This window comes from Oryx dammah, unplaced genomic scaffold, assembly GCF_014754425.2.
Source record: "Oryx dammah isolate SB20612 unplaced genomic scaffold, SCBI_Odam_1.1 HiC_scaffold_2, whole genome shotgun sequence".
NCBI classification, from domain to species: domain Eukaryota; kingdom Metazoa; phylum Chordata; class Mammalia; order Artiodactyla; family Bovidae; genus Oryx; species Oryx dammah.
The window spans coordinates 189,447,494-189,469,113 of record NW_024070186.1 but is presented as its reverse complement, the minus strand read 5'-3'; the positions used below and the strand labels follow the sequence as shown (position 1 = coordinate 189,469,113).

At 46.6% G+C, this 21,620-nt stretch overlaps 1 protein-coding gene and 1 long non-coding RNA gene across 7 annotated transcripts in view; one reads left to right on the top strand and one right to left on the bottom strand.

The window, feature by feature from the left end:
* CASTOR2 (cytosolic arginine sensor for mTORC1 subunit 2) overlaps positions 1-838 on the bottom strand; it is a 54,690-nt gene extending 53,852 nt beyond the window's left edge. Inside the window, exon 1 of the mRNA XM_040260723.1 lies at positions 632-838. Within this exon, the coding sequence (XP_040116657.1) occupies positions 632-744 (113 nt within the window). The 5' untranslated portion in view covers positions 745-838. The remainder of the gene's footprint in view (positions 1-631) is intronic.
* LOC120878120 lies at positions 516-21,287 on the top strand. 6 transcript variants are annotated; one of them, XR_005724473.1, is made up of 6 exons: positions 516-673; positions 2,243-2,314; positions 2,758-2,848; positions 11,958-12,248; positions 13,628-16,089; positions 16,318-16,652. It is a non-coding gene; the product is annotated as an uncharacterized LOC120878120 (long non-coding RNA). The 6 variants fall into 6 exon arrangements; XR_005724465.1 differs by lacking the exons at positions 516-673; positions 16,318-16,652 and adding exons at positions 1,185-1,406; positions 9,104-9,233 and having other exon boundaries at positions 13,628-13,849; XR_005724467.1 differs by having other exon boundaries at positions 533-673; positions 13,628-21,287.
* Positions 21,288-21,620: the final 333 nt, after the last annotated feature.

The window sequence follows — 21,620 nt, the reverse complement described above, 5'->3', positions numbered from 1 at the left end:
CCTTCCCGGACCCGGAGAGAAAGAACCACAGCGACCCTCACCCGCAGCCCCCCTCCCCTCCCCTCCCCCAGCCTCCGGCGCCGTCCGCAATCGTCGCAGGCACCTTGAGATAAACACCCACTAATGATTTTATGATTTTTCTGCTCTGGGTAGCCGCGCTCAGCAGAATCCCTTCCCCCGCCCTGGCGACGGGGGCCGGCCCAACGGAGGGATTGGGGGATGGAGGGGGGGGCGTTAGTTTTTTTTTTTTTTAACACGGCCGCGAGTCCACACCTGTTTTTCATTCATTCATTCGTTCGTTCATTCATTCATTAACGGATTCGTCACAGCTGCCTGCCTGGCCCTCTGGATCTCGGGGAGAGGATGGGAAGGGGGCTGAGATGGGGGGAGACAGCGGCAGGGGTGCATCTCGTGTGTGTGCGTTGGAGGGGGGGGTGGCTCGGGGTGGAAGGACCCAGTTGGAGGGCAGATCGGGTGGCTTTGTCAAACACAGGACGAGCGATGCGGCGGGGGCGGGGCGGGGGCGCTCCCCGGGGTTCGAAGTTGTTTTCCGAGCCGCGGCGGCGAGGACAGCCGCCCGGGTGCGCCTCTTTGTCTCTCCCCGGCCGGCGCCGCGTCCCCGCGCGCTCACCTGGTCTTGGAGGACAGGAAGGCAAGTTTGATCAGGCCGTAGGTAAAGAGCGGGATACTCTCCTTGGCGACGCTGGCAACTTGCAGCCGGTGCTCCAGGATGTGGAGTTCCATCGTCCGCCCGCGCTCCGCGGCGGCTCATCCGCGGGGGGCGAGCCGCGGCCCCCGCCCCCCTGCGCGCGCCCAGCCGGCACCGGAGCGCCGCGGGCAGGCGGCCGGGGGGACCGGGAGCTCGACGCCGGGCGGGCCGGGACAGACAAAGTGGGAGGCCCGCCGAGCCGCGAAGGGGGCTGCGGGCGTCGGGCAGGCGGCGGGCGAGGGCGGCAGCGCTGGCGGAGCAGCGGCGCGCGGCGCCCGGCGCGGAGAGCAGCTGGTGTTCGCTGTAACAAACAACTTGCCACTCAAACGCCGGCCCGCTGGGCATGCGCGGCCGCCGCGGGGCGTGTCGGGACTTGTAGTCCCGCGGCCGGGGCGCCGGCGGCTGCTGATGTCAGGGGGCCGGGCGGCCGTGTTAGGGGCCGGCCCGGTGCTGGGGAAGGCGCGGGGGCGGGGGGTGGCCTGAGGGGCGGGTGGAAATTGCTGGAGCGCGGGTCCTCGCGCGCTCACGGGGAGGCAGAGGGCAAAAACGGGGGCCTTTGGAGCCGGCCTGGGCCGGAGTGCAAACTCTGTCCCTCCGAGCTCGGGACTTGGCGCTTTTGGGTGCAAAGCGAGTGGCCCACAGAATTCCCGCTCTTGAGGAGGCCCGAGTCTGGGAGGGGAGAGATTTGGAGAAACCGGTAATTACAGTGCAGAGAAGCAAAGCAAAATAAATAAAGCGTTGGGGGGAGGCGGTGTGTGCTGGGGACGGAGATGGGGCTTTAGTGGGGTTTCCTGGAGGAGGGAACATCCAGGCTGGGTTCTGAAGGATGAACTGGAGCTCGCTGAGGAGGGGGAGGGGCACGCGGGGATGGAGGCGGCCGGCGGCCTTCCAGGCAGAAGGAACAGCGTGTCCAGAGGCACAGAAGCGTGAAAGCCCCCACGGATCCGTGTTTGGCTTTGCTGGAGCGGAAAATGTGAGGGAGGAGAGGCCAGAGATAAGGCAGGCGCAGTCACCAGGAGCCAGGTCGAGAGGGTCATGTGTGCAGAACTAATGAGGTGGCCGTTTATCCGGCGGGACAGAGGGTGAGGGGGCTGCGAATGAGGGAAGAGTCTGAAATACACCCCCAAGGGCTTCCCACCCCAGGCCGGCATGTCCCCGACTAACGTCCTGCCACGGCTCCCCCTTAATGGCCTATTGGAATTTTGAAATTTTCTAGGTTAAAGTTACTGGTGCTTTGCTCTTGGGCAGAGTATTTTGGGGAAGTGATGGATTAGGTTTACCTGCTGGGGCTGCCTGGGAACTTTCTTTCTGGGGAAGATTCTGACCATGCCCTACCTCCATTCCTCAACCCACCTCTGAGGTGGGGGGACATATGGGCTACCTTGTTTCCACAAAGGGGCTCAAAGGCTGCAATCTGGTGGCTGTTAAAGCATCTTGACCCCCTTACCACTTTACTTTCACTCAAGAATTTATCTGCCTCTAATGAAGAATATTCTTTTTGTTTTGTTTTGCTTGTCTGTCTCCCTCTTCTAGAATCTCAGCTCTGTGAAGGCAGTGGGCTTTGTCCTCTTGCTGTATTCCCAGTGCCTGAAATGTGGCTGGCAGGTGAGAGACATGTATTCAATATTCATGGGATGTATAAATGCATACATCTCTTCCTTTAGCACAGAGAGACTTAGAAGGCCCAAACAGAAATGTATTCAGGGGCCAAGCAAGTGTGAAGGTGAATTGAGCAGTTGGGTATCAGACAGTTGGGAAATGGTACAGGGGAAGGGAGGCTTGACTGAAGGCCTAAAATTCTTAAAGGAAAGCAACCCAAGAGGTGAAACCAAACAAGGCTAAAGGCAGAATTTGGTCAGTTTTCTGACTTGTGCTCTGGATGGCCTTGGTCAGCATTTTTTAATTTGTAATTTATGATCCATGAGTGGGTGGTGAAATCAATTTAGCAGGGCGTGACTAGTATTCAAAAAGAAAATTGAATAGAAAATGACACAGAACTTTGCACATAGAACAGGTTATCTATTACTGTGATCTTTTCTGTGTTTCAGGAAACTTCCATCTTGGCTACGTGTGTACATGTGTGCACACCCGCCTCCATGTGCATCTGTGAGCATACGTGCACTGGATCTTGATGCAAAGGTATTTCTCTGTGTCTTGGGTCAAAAACAATTTGAAAACCCTTGCCTTTCTAAGCCAGGCTGTTGTGAAGTTTGCAAATTTAGAGCACATTGGTTGGATTTACAGAATTGCTTTCACTGAGCTGTATTTGGTGCTTAAGTTTTGAGACACTGACACCTGAAATGATCGTTGGGAATTTGAGGAAACTGACCTCTAGGTTGTCAGATCGAGAGGATGGTTTCAGGCTGGGCCTAGGGTGAGACATTCACTCTCAAGGTCATGCCTGTCTTGGCTCTGCACGTTCTTGTGGAATTCACTTCTCTCTTGCTCCCGTAGCTTTGCACCCTTCTGGTTCTTTCTTGGTTTTCCTGGTTTTTCCCTCTTTGGTTTCTTTTCCGTCCAATCCTAAAATATGTGGAGGCCCACCTGGTGTTCCTTCCTGTAGTGTGTTTTTACAGCAGTGGCTGCCAGTGAATCTTGTCTCCTGCTAAGGTATCCCACATTGATTTTGGCCTTGTGACTTTCTTTGGCCAATAAGGTCTTAGCTCGGTAGTACACATACTTGGTAACTCTTGTGCATTGATGCTTGTCTGCTTGGTGGCTCCCCTGAGTCCACGACGCTGTGAAGAAGCCTAAGTAAAAGTTCACGTGGAAAGAGAGGCCAGGTGTTCCAGCTGTTGCTGCTGAGCCCCATCCTCTGCTGACAGCTGGCATCAACCAGACACGTGAGTGAGCTGATCTTGGACCTTCTAGCTCACTATCCAGACACATGCAGCCACATGAGTGAGCCAGGTGAAGCCAGAAGAGGAACTACCCAACCAATCTATAGAGCAATAATAAATTCAGCTGACCCTTGAACAGCTGGGTTTAAACTGCTCAGGTCCATTTATACATTGTTTTTTTCAATAGTGAATAACGCAGTGCCTTAAGATCCATGGTTGTTTGAATCTGTGGATGTGGAGCCATGGATACTGAGGAACCACATATATGGAAGGTCATTTATCAATTATAAGCAGAAAGTTCCCTAAGAATCTGCCTTGCAGGAGATGTGGGTTCAGTCCCTGGTTGGGGAACTGTTAGTAAGATCCCACATGCTGTGGAGCAACTAAGCCTGCTCACTGCAGCTATTGAGCCCAGGCGCCTCAAAGAAAGATACTTTATTGTGCCACTAAGACCTGATGCAGTCAAATAAAAATAAATATTAAAAAAAATCATAAGCAGATTTTCAACTGATGGAGGATCAGCATTCCTAATCCCCACCTTGTTCAAGGGTCCACTGTAGTTATTTTTAGCCACTAAGATTTGGAATGATTTATTATGCAGAAATAGCTAGCTGATATTTTCCCTCACCCCTTATCTTCTCTCAAGATAAGAGAGTGGACTCAACCTCTGACTTCTGATATGTTCAGTTCAGTTGCTCAGTCGTGTCTGACTTTTTGCGACCCCATGAATCGCAGCATGCCAGGCCTCCCTGTCCATCACCAACTCCCAGAATTCACTCAAACTCATGTCCATCGAGTCCGTGATGCCATCCAGCCATCTCATCCTCTGTTGTCCCCTTTTCCTCCTGCCCCCAATCCCTCCCAGCATCAGAGTCTTTTCCAATGAGTCAACTCTTCACATGAGGTGGCCAAAGTACTGGAGTTTCAGCTTTAGCATCATTCCTTCCAAAGAACATCCAGGGCTGATCTCCTTCAGAATGGACTGGTTGAATCTCCTTGCAGTCCAAGGGACTCTCAAGAGTCTTCTCCAACACCACAGTTCAAAAGCATCAATTCTTTGGCACTCAGCCTTCTTCACAGTCCAACTCTCACATCCATACATGACCACTGGAAAAACTGTAGCCTTGACTAGATGGACCTTTGTTGGCAAAGTAATGTTGAAGGCCCCTAAATTGACAGTTCTAGCCCAGAACATGTTCCTGAAGCCCTGATTCACATATTTAACTTGCTGATGGTTGGGGATGTGTGTGTATGCGTGCTCAGTTATGTCTGACTCTCGTGACCCCATGGGCTGTAGCCCGCTAGGCTCCTCTGTCCATGGGATTTCCCAGGCAAGAATACTGGAGTGGGTTGCCATTTCCTTCTCCAGGGGATCCTCCCAACCCAGAGACTAATCCTAAGTTTCTTGTGTCTCCTGCATTGGCAAGCGGGTTCTTTACTGCTGTGCGACCAGGGAAGCCCGGTGATTGGTTATGTCCACCTAAAGGTTCACAGGCTTGGGCAGCTCAGCCTGTTCACACCTTACCTCATCATCTAACCCAGGTATCTCCAACTTCTGGATCTAATGTCTTATGATCTGAGGTAGAGCTGATGTAATAAATAATAGAAATAAAGTGCAAAGTCAATGTAATGTGCTTGAATCATCCCCAAACCACCAACCCCACCACCGCCCCCTAGTCCATGGAAAAATTGCCTTCCACGAAACCAGTCCCTGGTGCCAAAAAGGTTGGGGACCGCTGATCTAACCCACCCCAGACCTTCTCTTCCTCTCGTAATCTGTCTCGGTTGATGCCATTGTTGCCAATCCCTGGAGTTACCGGCCTGGTCTGGCAGGTTGTGTTTCCCAAGGTGGTCTCTAGACCTTTCATTCTGCGTGCTCTCCTGGCCACGTGACATTGATCATCGCCTCATTAGGTGGTGTGTCGTTGTTCCCTTGTCTTGAGTCTGTGACTGCAGAGGAAATGACACCACCTGTGACTTCTAAAACTAGCTCATACCTGGTCATCCTGTGTCCACCCGGTCCCCTTGGGACACTCTGAAACCATATGCCGTGCTGTGAAGAAGCACAGGCTCCTTGGATGGCTCACAGGTGGAAATTCGTATTGGCTTGTTAGGTCTGCAGAACGCAGACCGGGGGCCTTAAACAACAGAAGTGTGTTGTTTCACAATTCCGGGCGCTGGAAGCTCAAGACCCAGGGTGTGTTTCTTCTGAAGCCTTTCTCCTGGGTTTGTAGATGGCCACCTTCTCCCGGGTGTCCTCCTGTGGTCTTCCTTCTAATTTCCTGCTCTCATGAGGACACGGATGATATTAACTAGAGCCCACCGTAATGACCTCGTTTTAACTTAATTACCTCTTTAAAGACCCTTCCTCCGAATACAGTCATGTTCTAAAGTAGTTGGGGTTAAGACTTCCACATATGAATTGTGAGGCATGGTGGACACGCTTCGGCCCATAGCAGTGTTCCGGCTTCCCCAGTGGCTCAGCGAGTAAAGAGTCCACTGGCAATGCAGGAGATGTAGGAGACACGGGTTTGACCCCCGTGTTGGGAAGATCCCCTGGAGGAGGGAATGGCAACCCACGTCAACTCACCTGAAATATGCCATGGACAGAGGAGCCTGGTGAGCTACCGTCCATGAGTTGCAAAGAGTCAGACACAGCGGAGCGACTAAGCATAGCACAGTGTTCCAGCCAACAGCCCCAGTGGATAACAGAAACCTCAGGGCAGATCTGACAGCCCCCAGGCCTGGGGAGGGAGGCTTCACCCGAGATGAACGAGAGACGCTGAGGAAGAATCCCTTAGCTGAGCCTGATCCCCCACTCGGACCACAGAAGTCAATAATTAGATAATTATAGTTGTTCTAAACCACTGTATTTAATAGCAGTAGATTATTGGAATATTCTAGAATCAGTCTGGTCGCTGGTGGTGATGGTGGATGAGGGCAGGGGGAGCTGACCAGGGAATTATCCTGGATTGGTCCCTCTCACTGCCCCGCGCCGCCACCCCCAACCACCATCTAAAACAGGTCTTGATTTTATTTACTGCATACCTCTGTAATCCAGCTGTCTCCGCCTTGCCCATCATGTTCCCATGTCCTAGATCGTTGCAATGGCTTCCTAATGTCCATCACATCCTCCTTGTGTTGCCTAATACATGTTCTATGATGTGGGCCTCCCACCTGTAACTCTTGTAGGGACCACAGCTCTCCTAAGAAAGCTGAGCTCTGATCCTCCATAGTTGGTCTTATGGGAAGGAAGAGGCTTTCACGCTAGTAGACCCATCCTCTCCAGTATGGTAGACATTGGCCGTACATGGCCGTTGAATACTTGAAACTGGAGCTAGTGCCATGAGAAATGGAAGCTTTAATTCTACTTCATTTTAATTAATTTAAAATAAAAAAAATGATGATTTAGTTATTGGGAAACATTGACGTATGTTTGGAAGAGGCTGCCCAGCTGTCCTGGTTTTCCTGGAAGTGGGTTTTCAGGTTGTGGAACTCTTGAGTTTTAAGACCAGGACTTGTGGACTTCCCTGGCAGTCCAGTGGTTAAGACTCCAAGCTTCCACTGCAGAGGGTACAGGTTCAATTCTTGGTCTGAGAACTAAGATCCCACATGTCATGCAGCATGGCCAAAAAAAAAAAACAAACCCGGAAAAGCAGGACTTGAGTAAGCGAGGATGACTTGGTGATACTGCTTTGAAACAGCTTGGTTATGGACATCTGTGAAATCCAAATTCAGCTCGAGTATCATGGATGAGAATTTAGCAGCTGGATGGAGATGTGCCATAAATGTCAAATACACCCTAGCTTTCAAAGACTTGGTATAGAAAAAAAAAATCTTCTTAATAATTTCTTATATTGATTACCTATTGAAAGATAATATTTGGGATGTTGAGTTAAATAGAATGTATACTAAAATTCCATCTGTTTCTTCTATACTTTTTAAAATTTGAAGTCATGTATGGCTTGCATTATATTTTTATCTAGCCCTGCCCTTGAATAGTAGCTCTCAAACTGTGGTTGGTGTCAGAATCACTGGGGCACCTGGTAAAGATACCCGGGCCCAGGCCTTGCCCTGCTTGGGGAGCCTGGGCCCCTGTTCTTTATCAGCTTTCCTGGTCTCAGTCACATTGCTGTGGTGGTGTGTGGTGTGGGAATATAGATGCCAGCAACCCCTTTCTTCTTAAGTCTGGGGTCTCTGTACCCAGGAAAACAATGCCCCAGGAGAGGCATGGTCCTCAGTCTGCCTGGCTAAGGCCTAGCCTGGGCTTTACCAGCACGAGCTGCTCAGATGGCATAGAAGTAGAAAAGGAAGAGAGGGAGGGGAGGGCCAGGAGAACTAAGGGGGCATCTTTTTCTGGGGCTTTGGTTCTTTCTGGATCCTTCCTTAGTCCCTAGGGGAGCTGACCTTGAATTTCCTCCCCTGGGTTTGACAAACAATACCAAGGGTCATGGGGAGTCATTGAACGTTCTTGAGCAGGGGAGGAGCCCAATGAAATGGATATCTTTCCGAGGGAGCCCAGGCCTCCACCACCTCCTTTTTGTACCCTTCACCACAGGGCTGCAGGAAGAAGAGATTTCTCTGATTCTTTGCTGGAGAGTCCCTTCCCGCATGCTCGCCTTCACCCCCACGGAAAAGGATTGTGTGCTTATTTGCTCGGTTATGTACGACTCTGCAATCCCATGGACTGTAACCCACCAGGCTTCTTTGTCCATGGAGATTCTCCAGGCAAGAATACAGGAGTAGGTTGTCATGCCCTCCTCCAGGAGATCTTCCCAACCCAGGGATTAAACCCAGGTCTCCTACATTGCAGGCGGATTCTTTACTGGCTGAGCCACCAGGGAAGGGAAAGGATTACTGGTCCCCAGAGTGCAGTGGACTGAGTTCACATGTGAACTGTCGCAGCTTAGTCCCCATCAGCCATTATCCTCATCTCGGGCACAGGCTCTTCTTCCTTCATGCTCCCAGGCCTGCCCAGCCTTGCCAGGATCCCCCAGAGACCAGGTGCTGGCCTCTCTGCTGCAAATCCATACTTAGACGCCAGGCATCACTTGACCCCACAGAGGGAGAGAGTGTGGGGTGTGGGAAACAGCCAGCCAAGCGTCACTGCATCCTTGAGAAGCAGGCCTGGGCTGAGTTTGGCCTCTATCACATTCTGTGCTGTGCAGATTACATCTTTCTCTGCTTTGGTTTCCTTATCTATAAAATGGGCACGATGGTGCCTCTCTCACAGAGCATGCTCGTGCAGGGATGAAAGGAGACAATGCCTTTGGGAAAACACCCAGCGCTGCTCCTGGCGCTTGGTAGACACTCATACATCAAATATTTGTTGAATGAATGAATGAGTGAGTGTGTGGATGGGCACATTGGCAGTCTGGCCTGAAGGGCAGCCCCCCTCTGTAGTTTGCAATCTACTCCCTCCTGGCTTGTGGCTCCCCTCAGTGAGGGAGGAAAGGAGGGAAATGGGTGTGTCTAGGGCTTCCCCTCGATGCCTGTGTGTGCTCATCGCAGCTGATTCCCAGAACAGGTAGGGATTCATATGCTCGTTTTGCAGATGGGGAGACTGAGGCTAGGGGAAGGTCAAGAGGAGCCGACTGTGGACACAACTTTTCTTGGGTCTCCCAAGGGCCTGTACCAGGGCTGAGCACATCGTGCTGCTTAAGGAATGCCAATTGGTTGAGTTGGTGAGTGAACATCAGGCCCCGAGGTGACAGGAGAAGCCCCATCCTCTTTATTGTGACATCCCTGGGCAGGGCAAGAGGCAAGGAGTCTTTCTCTCATGCTCTGTCTTGGATTATTTCCTTCCATACCCTCTTCCTGCCTCCTCTCCTTCTACTTCTCAGTCTGTGCTCTTTCAGCAATTTTTCCCCCCTTTTCTTTCTTCCTCCCCTCCTCCCTTCTTTCATCTGTGCTTAAGGCTGGCCTTACTGCAGCTCTTTGATATCCTGGGAACTGATTTGAAAAGCATCAGGGCCTGAGATTCTGAAGGTGTGACTTGGGGCAGATTGTGCATCAGTTTTATGATCCCTAAAATGCAAGTGTCTGGATGGCTGCTTCCCAGGAAGGTGAGCTGTTGTTCATTAAGTCATTGGGATGGGAGAGCCATAGCTGAGTCCTGTGGAACTAAGAAACTCTGGGGTGATGTGTGGCCTTCCCCGAGGTGGTGTTCCTTCAAGGCTTGTGGAGTAACTCAGGATGCACATGTGGTGACTGACCAGTGGGAGAGGCCTGGGGGTCCTGGGTGACCTCTGATCCAGAGCAGTTCCAGAATTCCTTCTTGGCAGGTGCCAGGAGAGGGAGCTGTACCTGGGGCGTCTTTTTGCACATCGCAAAGGTGATTTGCTCTCTTGGGAGGGAATCTGATCTCTAACATCCTTTGTGAAGATGCAGAAACATCTGCAGTGGACACTGCTGGGATTGCTCATGAGATATTAGTCTCGTCTCAGTGAAGAGAGCAATTTATCAGAGGCCATTCCTTCCAGCGATGAAGAACCTTTCAGAACTTGATTGCACTTAATGCATCAGCCTTTCCAAAGTGTTTTATTCCACCCTCAAATGAGATAATGAAGCCCTTTAATTTACTGTTCAACTCCCGCACAGAGTGAGTGGGTCAGGCCCGAGGAGACAGAGAGCTGGACCCTGGCTCAAGAGGCCAAGCACACCCAGGGTGTCGTCAGCCTGGAACTGCCCGTCTCCTGGTGGGAGCTGGCACGGAGTCCCAGGCAGCCCAGAGTAAATTCCAGTCTGGTGGCTTCCTTCCTCTGCTTTACTTCACAAATGACTCCCCAAGCAAGTCACTTACTCTCTTGAAGCCTCAGTTTCGTCTTCTGTAAACTTAGGATGGTTGATGACACTGGTGTGGCAGGGTGTGGAAAGGATTAGGGGTGATGTGGCTAAGGGGGCAGTGCCTGTCACTGGATAGATCCTCAATACATAGCAACTGTCACTGGGTAGTGAGACTAAGCTCTCCTCAATACATAGCAACTGTCACTGGGTAGTGAGACTGAGCTCGGAGACCTCAGAGGAAGTCGTTCTTGCTCCTGGTCATGGGGGACACTCTCATCCATGGCTCTGCCCTGGAGTTGCCATTGGCACCAAGTAAACCAGCCTTCAAGGCCTTCACCTCCCACTTCTCTGCCCATCTCATCCTGACCATTTCAGTGGAGCTAGCCCCCTCAGACAGTAAATGATGGATGGAGCTAGCCCACTCAGACAGTAGATGATGGATGAATGGCTGTAAAAATCCAGCCATGGGCAGCATCGGAGCCCAAGCTGGACCTTGCCCAAGCCCCCTTCAGCCTCCCATTTGGACCTGGGAGCTTCTCGACCTCCCCTCCCCTGGCTCTCACTCCCTATTGGACAAGAGTATTCTGACATATGTGATGGTGCAAGTTTGGGTAAATTTAAGGGGCCTCATTAGATTTGTGTTGATTACAATACTCTCCTCTAAAAGCAATAACGTTTCTTGCTCTAACAATATCAGCCTTCCTAGGTGTCTCAGTGGTAGCAAATCTACCTGCCAATGCAGGAGATGGAGGGAAGATCCCCTGGATGAGGGCATGGCAATGCACTCCACTGTTCTTGCCTGAAAAATCCCATGGACAGAGGAAACTGTCAGGTTACAGTCCATGGGGTCGCAAAGAATTGGACCCAACTGAGCAAGCGTGTGTTGCATACACACACACACACACACACATACACACACACACACACACACACACACACACAATATCAGTATATTATGATACTTTTCCAAGGATGGAAGTAAAGCATCTTGAGAAAGGGGTGTGTTTTCTAATTTGCTCACAGGTCGGTACAGATGAATGGCTTACTCTTCCTTCCTCCACTGCTTCAGTGACCTTCCCGGGCTCAACCCCACATCCCCTTATGGCAGGATTCTGGCGTTTGTCCTCTGTTTCTGCTCTGGCCTGGAGGGACCAGCCAGGACTTGCACTGTTGGCTTCATCTCAGGCAGATTCCTGACTGGCTCTTGTCGCCTTGGATCCTGACCCCAGAATGACTCCTATCGACATCTTCTCCTCCCTCAACTAAGACCCAGTGCCGCCAAATAAATAAATAAATATTTTTTAAAAAGTATTTCTTCGACTTATTTCCGTCCTCTTCTAATGGGACTTCTCTGCCTTTCAAAGTTTCTGCTATTTATTTCCAGGAGCCCCAGGGGTGTCTCACTAGTGCTCACAAACATTTTTCTGCTACATTTTATTGCCATTTTCCTCCTCTTGTGATTGATTTGTAAGCTGGGATGGTTGCTCTCAGGGTTTCTGCTGTCTTCTCCCATCGCTGTAACTCCTTGGAAAGCTGAAGACCTCTCCAGGATGAAAGCTGCCTTGGACACACCCCTCTGAGCTGCCCCCATCACCCTAAAATGACTTTCCTTTCCCTTCCAGGCTTGCCGTTTCATGGTCACACAGCTACAAAATATGCCGTTATCTCTTAGTACTGTGCAGACTGTATTCCCCCCAAAATGGTACCAACAATGACTCCCCATCTTCACATGGTCTTCATACAATGGGACTTTGACACCCCTTCTTGGATCGGGATGGATTTGTGACTATGGCCGAAAACACAGAGGGTCATAAAGAGTGATGTAGCTTCAGCTAGCTTGCTTGGGATGCTTGCTCAGGGGACCCAGCCACCATGCTGTGAGGAAGCCCAAATCGTATCCACCTTCCAGCCAGGTGAGTGGTGCTATCTTGAAAAAGTGGATGGTCCAGCCTTAGTCAGCCATCCTGGCCCATGCCACCTGGAGCAGAGATGAGCTGTCGCCACTGAGCCTTGCCCAGACTGTGGATTCATGAGTAGAATGAGTGTTGTTTGAAGCCACCAAGTCTGACGTTTTGTTGCACTGCTGTGCAACAGACACAGGGCTTCTCCAGTTTCCAGTATTCTTCCCTGGGACCCAGACCTGGAGCCACGGGGCTGAGCCCAGGGCCAGCCTGAAGGACTGATCTGGCCCCACCCACTTGGGAATTACATTTCCCTTTCCTCAGGTTGAGCCTGTTCCTGGGAAGCTCTTGAGTCCTCTCAAAGACTGACCCATGGGGGCAACTGGCCCTCTGGAATTGACTGAAAATGAAAGTCGCTCAGTCGTGTCTGACTCTTTGCGACCCCATGGACTATACAGTCCATGGAATTCTCCAGGCCAGAATACTAGAGTGGGTAGCCTTTCCCTTCTCCAGGGCTGGATCTTCCCAACCCAAGGATCGAACCTAGGTCTCCTGCATTGCAGGCAGATTCTTTACCAACTGAGCTATCAGGGAACTGGACATCCTTAAATCCTGGAGGGCCAGAGTTTAGATTAAAACCAAGACATCTCCTTCACTTCCTTCTTATCCTCCATTCCTAATCACAATCTCAGTTATTTTATGAGAGGGAAACTGAGGCTCAGAGAAGTTGAATCACTCTCCTCAGGCAGTACAGCCGGTAAGTGGGAGACTGAGATTTGGACGCACGTCTGTCTGCCTCTCCACTTCCCTGGGGACTGCTTCTCTGTGTTGTGTGCAGAGGCTGATGCTTCACAGGGGCCCCTTGTGTCTCCCTAAGGCCCTAAGCTACTTTATCACCCTCTTTACAGACGGCCCTCAAAAAAGATGTATGTTCAGATGGCTAATAAACATATGAAAGGCACTCAACCTCATTTGTAACTAGGAGATGCAAATAAAAATTCCAAGCTGGTGTCCCAGTGGTTAGGATACTGTGCTCTCAACTGCCAGGGGTGTGGGTTCAATCCCTGCTCAGGGAACTAAGATCCTATAAGCCACGTAGCACGGCCAAACAATGCCCCCCCAAACAAAACAGCAACAACAAAAGCAATCCAAGCATACCCCTACTGTGATAGAATGCAAAAGCGCATCTCTCAGACCACCTCCCATGGACTTGCAGCCCAGCAGTCATTTTGGCCAACTCGGGTCGTTCCAGCTTTGGTGCACCCTCTGGATTCAGTGGGGGCTCACTTTCTCCTTCTGCTTGCACCTGCTTCCTTCCCGACCACAAGTGTTGATCTCAAGAGCACTTCTTAATAAACATCCTGGGTGCTAAACTCCATCTCTGTTTCCAGGGGAACCTTATCAGTGACAACTACACATCCACTAGAATGGCTGAAAGATTTTGAAAAAAAAAAAAAAAACCTGAATCCTGTTTTTCATGTTTTTGAAACATTATAGACTGGAAACAGACTCACGCATATATGGCCAGTTGATTTTTGACAAAGGTGCAATGGCAATTTAATGGAGAGAGGATAATCATTTCAACAAATGGTGCTGGAGTAACTGGACAGCCATATGAGAAAACAAAAAGCAAGCAAAAGAAAAAAAAAAAAGCCTTGATTACCTGTACCTCACAGCTTATACAAAAATCAACTCAAAATGGATCATAGACCTAAAAGCAAAACTTAAAATACTCCCCAGAAGGAAACATAGGAGAAAAATCATTGTGACTTCAGGTTAGGCAAAATTTTTCTTGGTTAGGCAAAATTTTTCTTAGTTATAGCTTCTTTATCCATGAGCTATAAAAGAAAAATATGGTAAATTAGATTTCATTGAAATTAAAAACATCTGATTTTGAAAAGACATTCTTATGAAAATGTAAAGACAAGCTACAGCCTGGGGAAAATATTTGTAAAACACATGTGATAAAGAACTTGTATCCAGAATATAAAGCATCCTGAAAACTTCATAATAAGCAAACAAATGACCCAATATAAAATGGTCCAAAAAATTGAATCAACCCTGCAGACAAGAAGATATGTGGATGGCAAGTGAGCACATGGAAGGATATTGAGCATCATGAGCTATTAGAGAAATGCAAAATAAAAACCAAAATGAGAGGGACTTCCCTGGTGGTCCAGTGGTTAAGAATCTGCCTTGTGTTCTTTTCTCTTCTCCTCCATCCTGTGTGGGGTTGAATTTGCTCCTCGCCAAGTCCTCTCACGAGACTGTCAGTATCAAATGATTCCTGGCCAAGAAACAAAGGCAGAATCATCCCATTCCCCAATGGACGCAAATGAAAACTGATAATAAAATCAGGTACAGCTCCAAGAGAAGACAGACACTGGAGAAGAGTCAAGCTGGGTCTATAGGGAGTCTCACATGTGAAGTGGCACCTTTATGCTCCGTCAAGGTCACTTGCATCTTAGCCGAATCACAGTGCTGAGACCATCACTACTGTCTGAACAGCTCATGGGAGGAATGGAATGCTTGGCTCATGGTGTTTCCTGACTAGTGGTTCATTTGGCTCAGAAATAACTATGTGCAACCTTTTATTGGAACTGCTCTTGTATTATTCTGGTTTGTGATGATGTCCTGAACAAATACCTTTCCTGTCAGATGGAAAAAAAAAAAAAAAAGAATCTGTCTTGCAGTGCAGACGATACAGGTTCGATCCCTGGTTAGGCAACTAAGGTCCCACATGCCTCCTAAGCCTCTACACCACAACTACTGAAGGCCACGCAGCACGACTAGAGAATCTCTGTAACACCATGAAAGATCCTGCACGACGCAGTGAAGATCCCATGTGCCACAACTAAGACCCAATACAGCCAAATAAATGATAAAATTAAAAAGAAAAACAGGCAAAATGATATACCACTAGACATCTGTTATAATGATTTAACAAGCTTGACAAGACCAAGTGCTCGTGAAGATGCAGAGCAACTAGAACTCATGCAAAATTGTACAGAATATTTGGAAAATGGTTTGGCAGTTTCTTATTAAAGTAAACATGCACTCATCATCGGAGAAGGCGATGGCACCCCACTCCAGTACTCTTGCCTGGAAAATCCCATGGACGGAGGAGCCTGCTAGGCTGCAGACCATGGGGTCACTAAGAGTCGGACACGACTGAGCGACTTCACTTTCACTTTTCACTTTCATGCATTGGAGAAGGAAATGGCAACCCACTCCAGTGTTCTTGCCTGGAGAATCCCAGGGGCGGAGGAGCCTGGTGGGCTGCCATCTATGGGGTCGCACAGAGTCAGACACGACTTGAAGCGACTTAGTAGCAGCAGCAGCAGCGCTCATCATGCAATCCAGCAATCCCATTCTGAGTCATCTACCTGGGAGAAAGAAAAACATGTGTTCCCACAAAAACCAGCTCACCCATGTTCACAGCAGATTTATTCATAATTTCCCTTCCTGGAAACAACCCAGAGGCACTGTAATTGGGGAATGGATGAATAAACTGGTACATCCATACAGTGGAATACAATTCAGCAATAACAAATTGCGGAAGCACTCAATAACATCAATGAACCTCACACACATTATGCTAAGTGGATGAAACCAAAGTCAAAAGGCTTCATACTGTATTACAAATGTTGGGAGTAGGGTAAAGGATTTGGTGCCTGTCAAGTATCACCACGGAATTTTGGAAGATGACAGAACTGTTCTGCATTATGACTGTGACAGTGAGTACCCCACTGTATGCATTTACCATAACTCGCAGAACTGTACACCAAGAGGAGTACAATTTACTGTATGCAGATAAACTAGCCTGAAAGTATTGAACCCCAAAGCCCTTTATGTAAGTAGTATGGTACTGCATGTATCCTTCTGCAGCTTGCTTTTTTTGCTTGCCCTTAAATGCTTTATACAAGTTGACACCATGTATGTAATAAGGATACATGTAGCTCTTGTTCATTCCTTTTAACTGCTACATGATATTCTATTATGCATTATATCTTCGTTTGTCTAGTTTTCTTCTTCTGATGGACATTTCTTTGTGTCTGTTTTTTCTTCCCTCTGTTTTAAGCAATGTAACAATAAAGACTCCTATAAATGTTTTCTGGAGCACAGGTGCAGAGATTTCTCTCTTGACTATTTACTGAAAAGACTAAATTGAATAGGGTTAAAAACTATGAGCATCTTCACATTGCTCTCCAGGGGCTTGTACCAACTGACTCTACCAACAGTGTATGAGAATTTCATTCCTCTACATCTTCATCAGAAATTGTATTATCAGGCTTTAACTTCTGCTTAGCTGATAAATGTAAAATGATACCTAATTGTTGTCTTATTTTGCATTTTCCCTGATTACTAGGGAGATTGATTTATATGTTTGTTGGTCAGTTTGGGTTTTTTTCTTATGTGAATTGCCTCCTCGTTGTCTTTTTTTTCCCTACTGTGTTTTACATATTTTTCTTCTTGAAAAAGTTTCTTTGTTTTTTCCCCTCAACCTCTTCCTGATTGTAATCCCTTATTGGGTAGCAGATATCTTCTCAGTCTGTGGAATTTTAAAAAAAACAATTTGATAGTATCTTTTGTTGATTAAAATCTGTAAATTTATTAGTCGTTTTTTTGTTGTTGTTCATCCTTTTTGTGTCTTTTCTAAGAAATTTTTCTTCACCTCAAGGTCATATGAGATATTTTCCTGTAAACTTTAAAAAGTTTTGCTTTTCACATGTATGTCTTTAGTTCACTTGGAATTGATCTTTTTGCGAGTTGTAGAACTCTAATTCAGAGAAGGCAATGGCACCCCACGCCAGTACTCTTGCCTGGAAAATCCCATGGGCGGAGGAGCCTGGTGGGCTGCCGTCCACGGGGTCGCAAAGAGTCGGACACGACTGAGCGACTTCACTTTCCCTTTTCACTTTCATGCACTGGAGAAGGAAATGGCAACCCGCTCCAGCGTTCTTGCCTGGAGAATCCCAGGGACGGGGGAGCCTGGTGGGCTGCTGTCTATGGGGCCGCACAGAGTGGGACGCTACTGGAGCGACTTAGCCGCAGCAGCAGCAGCACCATTTACTGAAGAATCCATCCTTTCCCCACTGATTTATATAGACTTATGGGCTCCCTATTTTATTGGTATAGTTGTCTATCCTTGCGTCTATGACACTATCTTAATTATGTAATCAGTCTTGCTATCTAATAAATCTGTCTGGGGCTATTCTTGCCCCTTTGCTAGTCTCTATGAGTTTTGGAAGCATCTTGTCAAGTTCCCAAAGACAGTTTTGGATATTTTTGAAATTCTGTTTAATACATAAATTTAGGTAGAATCGGCATCTTTATGATATTGAATCTTTCTGTCCATGAATGTGGTATATATTTCTGAACTTACTCAGATATTCTTTTGAGTCTTTCAGTAATGTTTTGTAATTTGGACCATATAGGTCTCGCACAACTTTCTGCTGCATTTATTTTAGGCACCTTCCAGTTTTAATTGCTTTTATTTTTTTGCTATGGTTGGTAAGTGAAATTAAAAATAATATATTCTAGTTATTTGTGATATAGGAATGTTATTGATTTTTATATGTCAATCTCATGTATAGCAATCTTGCTGATTACAAGTTTGTGTATAGATTCTTTTGGATTTCCTCTGTAGATAATTATACTTTCTCTAGATATACTTTCCCTTTACACTTAATGTCTTTTTAAATCTTTTACTTGCCTTATTTAATTGTTTGGGTACTTTAGTGTAATGCTAAAGGGAAGCAATGACAGAGGACTTCCTTTATTGCTCTGGGTATGTGCTCAGCTGCTTCAGTAACGGTCTCCTCTGTGACCCAATGGACTTTAGCCCGCCAGGCTCCTCTGCCCATGGGATTCTCCAGGCAAGAATGCTGGAGTGGGTTGCCATGCCCTCCTCCAGGGCATCTTCCTGACCCATGTCTCTTTTGTCTCCTGAATTGGCAGGCAGATTTTTTACCACCGGTGCCACCTGGGAAGCCCCTTTATTGCTTTGAGTCTAATTGAGTTGCCTTTAAAGTTTTACCCTTAAATATAATATATGCAGTGAGTTTTGAACAATTACTCTTTATCCCATCAGTGACATTATATTCTATTTTGAGATTGCTTTTGAAAATCTTTTTAATGGTATAAATGAGTACAGAATTTTGTCAAATGCTTTTCCTGCAGGTATTGAGATGATCATATGCTCTCTTTTCCTTTTAATCCTATAATGTGGTGTATTACATTAATAGATTTACTTATTATTCATGAGATAAATCCCACCTGGCCAGCAACCGTTTTATATATATATTTAATTTCACTGAAATTAAATTAGCTGCTGAATTTAATTTGCTGATATTTTATTTAAGATTTCAAAATACATGTTCATAAGTGTATAATGGATCTATAATTGCCTTTTAAAAAAATTATCCTTGTCTGGTTTTGCCATTAAGGTTATACTGGCTTCATAAAATGAAATCAGTAGCTTTCATTCTTTTCCTGTCCTTTGAAACATTTTTGTAAAAAAGTATATATTTTCTGGTCCTCAGAATTTTCAGAAAATTTGCCTCTAAGTTTGCTCAAGCTTGGGATGGTGGAGGTCAACTTCTAGATGAATTAAACGTGTTTACTAATGTAGTTACTGTTGGAATGAATATCTTCCTTTTCATTACTTATTTTGATTATTTGTACCCTTTTCTTCCTCTTTACACCTCCTTGTCCTTCATCTTCTTGCACAGATTAACTAGTAGTGTCTTTCTTTGCTCACTCCCCACCTCCCCTGCAAAGAACCAGCTTCTGATTTTGTATTTGGATAGGATATAAATTTGACTGCTACAACAGAAACTTGAAATTATTAATGACTTAAATAAAGACACAGATGTCGAGAACAAACGTGTGGACTCGGGGAAGGAGGAGGAGCGGGTGGGATGATTTGGGAGATTGGGATTGACACATCTGCTCTACTGTGTATCGTAGATGGCTAATGAGAACCTATCGCTCAGGGAACCCTACTCAATGCCCTGCAGTAGCCTAAATGGGGAGGAAATCCAGAAACGAGGGGATATATGTATACATACAGCTGATTGGCTTTGCTGTACAGCAGAAACTGACACAACATTATAAAGCAAATATCCTCCAATGAACATGAATTTAAAATAAATGAAATTTAAACAATTTTATGACTTAAAAAATTATGTGTTATTACCAGTTATGTTCTCAATTGTGTACCCCACCGTCTTGTTGTTCAGTTCCTCAGTCGAGTTTGACTCTGCGATCCCATGAATGGCAGCATGCCAGGCTTCCCTGTCCTTCACCATCTCCCAGAGTTTGCTCAGACTCATGTCCATTGAGTTGGTGATGCCATCCAACCATCTCATCCTCTGTCATCTCCTTTTCCTCCTGCCCTCAATCAATCCCACCCTCTAGCTCCCTGCAAATTCACATGTTGCAGCCCTTTGAATGTGACTGTGTTTAGAGAGGTAATTAAGGTGGAGGTGGTAATTTCCCACCTTTAAAGAGGTAATTAAGGTAAAATGAGGCACCTTTATGATGGATGGGCCCAAATTCAATCTAACTGGTGTCCTTATAAGAAGAGGAGGACTTCCCTGCTGGTCCAGTGGTTAAAACTAAGGATTGCAATGCAGGGGGTTTGGAACCCTGGTCAGGGAACTGAGATACCACACACTGCATGGTGCAGCCAAAAAAAAAAAAAAAACCAGAAGAGGAAATCTGTACACATATGGAGACACCAGGCATAAGTGTGCCCAGAGAAAAAGATTATGTGAAGATATGGAGAGAAGAGGGTCAAAAAAAAAAAAAGAAGAGGGTCATGTATAAGCCAAGGAGAGAGGCCTCAGAAGAAACCAACCCTACCAACACCTTGGTCTTGGACTTCTTAAATTTCTGTTGCTCAAGTCATCCAGACTGTAATATGTTAGTACGGCAGCCTGAGCAAACTAACATGGTACCTCACATAAAGTCCCAACTTTTATGGAGTTCATCAATTGCCCAGGCTCTTTCTATCTTGTTGCTCTACCATCTTCAACATGACCTGCCTTCCTGCCTGCATCTCAGCCAGCTGGAAAAGAAAAGGGGGAAGGGAGAGCACACTCCTTCACTTTATAGACATGACCCAATACTTGTGCCCACTTCCATATTTTATATTTGGCTGCAAAGGTTACTGGGTGACCAGTTAGGAACACAAGGGTGAAAAGTGGGGAGCAAGGGCAATTTACGCCATAAGATTTTTTTTAAATTCCTTTCTGGGAATTTTGTAGAGGTCCAATGGCTAAGATTCCACTGCTGAGAAAATGTTTTAAAAATTTAAAAGTTATGTGTATTCTCAATTTCTTAAATTCTCAATTTGTTGGGTGCTATAATCTCTCTCTCCTGTATGTGATTCAACTTCTTATTTGTGTTGTCCAGATGACATATATTGTGATTAAGAATATATTTGGACTTATTGTACCACCCCATTATATGTTTTTTGCTTGCTTTATCTTTCTTTCCCTTTTTGCCTCCTGTGGGCTATATATGTATACACAACATACATATATACACACATATTTTGAAGTTTAAGAATTTACTGATTTGGTAATGGAAAAGAATATGAAAAAAATCTTTGCTGGTTTGGATGATTGAGATTTTATTTCTCTTTCTGTGGTTATTCTTAATTTTTAATAATTTAAAGGATTTCCTCTTTATCCTTGATTTTATGTGGTTTAATTATAATAGAGCTACATATGGACTTAATTTATGCTGTATATTCTTGGGTGTATTAAAAAAATTTTTTTTTTTAACTTTTTGACCATACCATGCAACATGTGGGATCTTAGTTTCCCAACTAGGGATTGAACCTGTGCCCCCTGCATTGGAATCACAGAGTCTTAACCACTGAACTGCCAGGGAATTCTCCTCTTGGGGTATATTTTTGATTTGCAGTTTCATATTGATCTTTAACTCTTGAAAATCCTCACTGATTGCCTTATTACATTGCTTCTCCATTGTTTCCTCTTTTTCTGGAACTTCTATTAGATATATGTTGTAGTCCCTCCATCTCTCCTCCAGTTCTCTTAACTGCTCCTTTGTACATTTTTTCCCCTTTGACTCTTGGTGCTGTCCTGGGGGTCAGGACACTGCTGGTAACAGAGTGGCCATCTGGATGGGCGTCTATGGAAGGTCACCCTCTGAATGTGGTGTTTGAGTTCAGATCCAATGGGGGTGGAAGAATTCTCTGATCCTGTGGGATCAGAGAATAGTGATGTAGGGGAGAGTCCTCCAGGCAGAGGGAGCAGGATTTGTAAAGGTCCCAAGATGAGAAAGTTCACGAGACGAAGAGCAAGAGGAGGTTGGCCGCTGGAAGCCCCTGAAAGCCTTTAAGTCAGGAAA